The following is a 3,850-nucleotide window of genomic DNA, read 5'->3' on the forward strand; positions in this document are numbered from 1 at the left end:
TAGATTGACTTGTCACTTGTTTGGCCCTTTGCCTATTTTTTCAATAGGTATGTTGATCACAACTTTTCACATGTGTCGTCAGACCTTTGAAGAACATGAGAACATTACCACCGTAGGGTAGAATCCTAGAAGGTGATTCACCAATAGTGGACAGAGCGAGGCCCTGGAAACTGCCCAAATCGCCCCCCGAAGGGCTGCGACTGCTGTGCCAAGCTCTCAGGGCAGAAAAGCAAGAGGCTATGAAGTCCAGTGGATCTTTCCCAACCGACTGGGGCAGGAAGTTAAAAACTATCCGGGGCCATTGAAATACGGGCTCTAAAAGCTTTCACTAGAGAGCATACCCACTTCTCTCACAGGTGGGGTTCAGACTCCCACTCAGACTCCCACGCTCTACGTGGGGCACCAACCTGCCACATTCACACTTCCCAACTGACAGTCAAAATGCAGTAAACCAGCAGGCTAGTCAGGAAAAAACTTGTTACTTGGACGGATATCGAAAGCAGACAGAAGTCACAAGAGCCAGATGGGTGGCAGGCGGAGTCAGCAGCCCTGCAGCCTCAGAGAGGTTCTGGGCCACGGCAGGTAGGGCGTGGGTAATGACTGCACAGTGCTGTACATGTGGGGTATCTTTTAGGAATATCCTATAAAAAAAGCTCAAAACCGAATTAATGTTTGCCTTGAAAGGGCGAGACCTCAACCTAGAGGCCCTGATGCCCCGCTGTCAGTCCCGGCGTTCCCCGCAGCAGGTCCCCCCCAGCCCGTCCCCGCCCGCCTCCCGGCACCGGCGCCTCTGCTGGCCACGCCCAGGATTTCTCTGGAGTAACCAATGATAATCAAGGGAAGTGCACGCCATCAATATGACTACATCCTGTGTAATGAGACATCGACTCGCGCCTGGCCAATCGGCAGGGCCCACAGTCCCCTCTCCTGCCTTTACTCCACCCCCCTATAACACTCCCCCACCCCGTCCCATCAGGCTTCGGGCTCTCTGCCACCTGCAGCTGTGCCAGTAAGGAGGGCAGGGGAGCCAGACCTAGGTTTGAAATAAAGGACTCTTCGCTTTTGCATCGGACTCGCTGGCTCCCTGGTGGGTTCTTGGGAATCTTGAAATCTGGGCACAACAGCCTCTTAAAAATGTTCCCGTTATCTGCAAAACTAACTTGGATTTACTTATGTGGATCATTTGCATGCCGGGCCCGCATAAATAAGGTGTCACCGTTCAAAACTGCACACCCAGGACCACACTCCATCCACAGCCAAGAAAAGTTAAACTGGTCCTTTCCTCCTCTTACGGGCACAAGGCTTCTAACAAACAGCTCCAAGTGGTGCGAAGAAAACCTGGGTCCCACCCCTTCTCTGCATTCCCTGCGTGGCCTTGGGGAAAACACTTTGCAGGGACCTAATGTCCTCAGCTGTGAAGCCAAAAGGTTGGGCTCGAGGACCCAGGCTGGGAAAACATGCTGATTTCTGTCTGATTCCGGCATCTTCCGGTTCTGACATCAGGAGCAATTCTCACCTTCACAGTGGTCCCCCAGGGCGGACGCTCTGTAGCCCTGGTCACACACGCAGCGGAAGGAGCCCTCCGTGTTCCTGCACTGCCCGTTGATGCAGAGATGGCGGTGCTGGCATTCGTCAATATCTGTGAGCAGGGGAGGGAAAAGAACCTGCAGAAGGGATGCTTTAAAAATACTTTTATCCCGGCCGGTGTGGCTCAGTGGTTGAGCATCGACCTATGAACCAGCAGATCACCATTCGATTCCTAGTCAGGGCACATGCCTGGGTTGCGAGCCTGATCCCCAGTAGGAGGCAGCCAATTGATTATCTCTCTTATCATTGATGTTTCTATCTCTTCCTCTCCCTTCCTCTCTGCAATCAATTAAAAATTATATTACAAAATTCTTTCAATCATTCATGCAAAGGAAGTATATAAATTAGATGGCTTATAATTAACTTAGATTTGATTTTTCGTTATGTGAATGAAACACTACTCTAGTAAAAAGCTATTAATCCCCCAATAGGGAGAAATCCAGAAAAATTTACAATTTTAATCAGTGTGTTAAAAGCCTGTACATATGAATCCCACTGTTTACCGGTGTGTGGTAAATACGTTGCTGGGGTCTATAAGCCTTCACTAAACGTCTTAGCTTTCTTTTATAGGTTTGACTATGACACTCTGTGATAGTCTAGAGCAGCGGTTCATAACCTGTGGGTTGCAACCCCTTTGGCGGTCGAACGACCCTTTCAAAGGGGTCGCCTAAGACCATCCTGCATATCAGATATTTACATATGATTCATAACAGTAGCAACATTACAGTTATGAAGTAGCAACGAAAATAATTTTATGGTTGGGTCACAACATGAAGAACTATATTTAAAGGGCCAGAAGGTTGAGAACCACTGGTCTAGAGAGTTGCACACTGCAGCTCACTGCCTATTACTGTAAATGAGGTATTATTGGAAAAGAGTACCACAGATTCATTTGCTACCCGAAAGTGATTTTTTGTATTGAGATCAATTAAATTTCTTTTAAGTCTAAGATCAAACCTAGTGAGGTCCAAACTCCTCACTATCACCTGTAGGAATAGGACATAATTTACAAACTCTATCCCTGAGTAGAAAGGGGACACTATTGCAGTCTTGTTGAAAAGTCTTCTTTAGTAATTTTTTTAAAAGAAAAATGTTTTAAAGCTGAATACACATAAAAGTTAAGGTCATTAACATTCCATAGCACATACCAGACTGATATAACGGCCTTCTAATTGCAGGGATCCTAGTGTGCACAACTTTGAAATGAATTCAACCGAACTGATTTTCTGTAGTAAGGAATACAGAGAGCAGTATTTTTTCTTATGAATATGAATGCCCAACCACTTGATCACTAATTACCTATTTTTCAAATTTACATATTTCCCATCCCGTTTCACTGACTTTCCTGACGTTAAGTGTAAGTCGCTTGCTTCCTGGCACTGGAAAGCCATCATCGATGTCGTGCCTCACTTTCCCGAGTGCACCTGTTCCAGGCCAGGGGTCTCAGGCTGAAAGCACAGGAGCTCACGCTGCCACACGCCTACCTTCACACTGGTCTTTCGCTGCTGACAGCTGGTAGCCCTGCCCACAGGTACACCTGAAGGAGCCCTCGGTGTTTTTGCACTGCCCGTTCATGCAGAGATTCCCTTGCTGGCATTCATCAATATCTGGAAACACATACAATGGCAACTGTTTGAAATTAGGTCATATCTAGACTAGTGACTTAGTTTAGTCTCAACTCAGACTACACTGAGTCACTGCCCACAAGGTGTTCCATTTATGTTTTCTGTAAATAAAGAAAAGGGGGAGTGTAATGTTCTCTACAGTACATTCTGGGGTTAATGTTACAAAAATAATATACTTCCTATATGAGACCCTCTAAATTTTAGTCTGATTCAGCTCACTAAATGTTGCTCATATCAACCTCAGCAGCGGAACTGTGGAATGGAAAAAGTTACAAATAAACAATAAGGTTATGAGCAAGTTAAAGCTACTTTTAATATAACATGAAGCCCTTTGCCATCTCTCCTATACTTTGGCTATAGCAGGAATACAAGATGAAATAGTTGAGAGTTGAAAACAGAAGACAGAATCTAAGCACAAAATAGTGACAACTGGCAGCATGTAGAAATTTCAGGAAAGAAGGCTGAATTAAGACTCTACCAAGAATTTTAAAAACAAAACTATATTGAAGGCAGTAATGGAGATAAAGAAACATATTTAGAAGAAGCTGAAAAAATAATGGAGATAAACAAACATTTCTCCTATATTTAGAAGAAGCTGAAAAAGTAAAAAATCAAACAGTTGTGTTAAAAGATACTGA

The 3,850-nt window shown here is 45.0% G+C and overlaps 1 protein-coding gene across 1 annotated transcript in view; it reads right to left on the reverse strand.

Moving 5' to 3' along the window:
• LTBP1 (latent transforming growth factor beta binding protein 1) overlaps positions 1-3,850 on the reverse strand; it is a 196,666-nt gene that overhangs the window by 70,047 nt on the left and 122,769 nt on the right. The window contains exons 16-17 of the mRNA XM_006767564.2: positions 3,072-3,194; positions 1,517-1,639 (exon numbers count right to left, since the gene is read on the reverse strand). Coding sequence (XP_006767627.1) covers positions 1,517-1,639; positions 3,072-3,194 — 246 coding nt within the window. The remainder of the gene's footprint in view (positions 1-1,516; positions 1,640-3,071; positions 3,195-3,850) is intronic.

This window comes from Myotis davidii, unplaced genomic scaffold (genome assembly GCF_000327345.1).
Source record: "Myotis davidii unplaced genomic scaffold, ASM32734v1 scaffold238, whole genome shotgun sequence".
Taxonomy (NCBI): Eukaryota; Metazoa; Chordata; class Mammalia; order Chiroptera; family Vespertilionidae; genus Myotis; species Myotis davidii.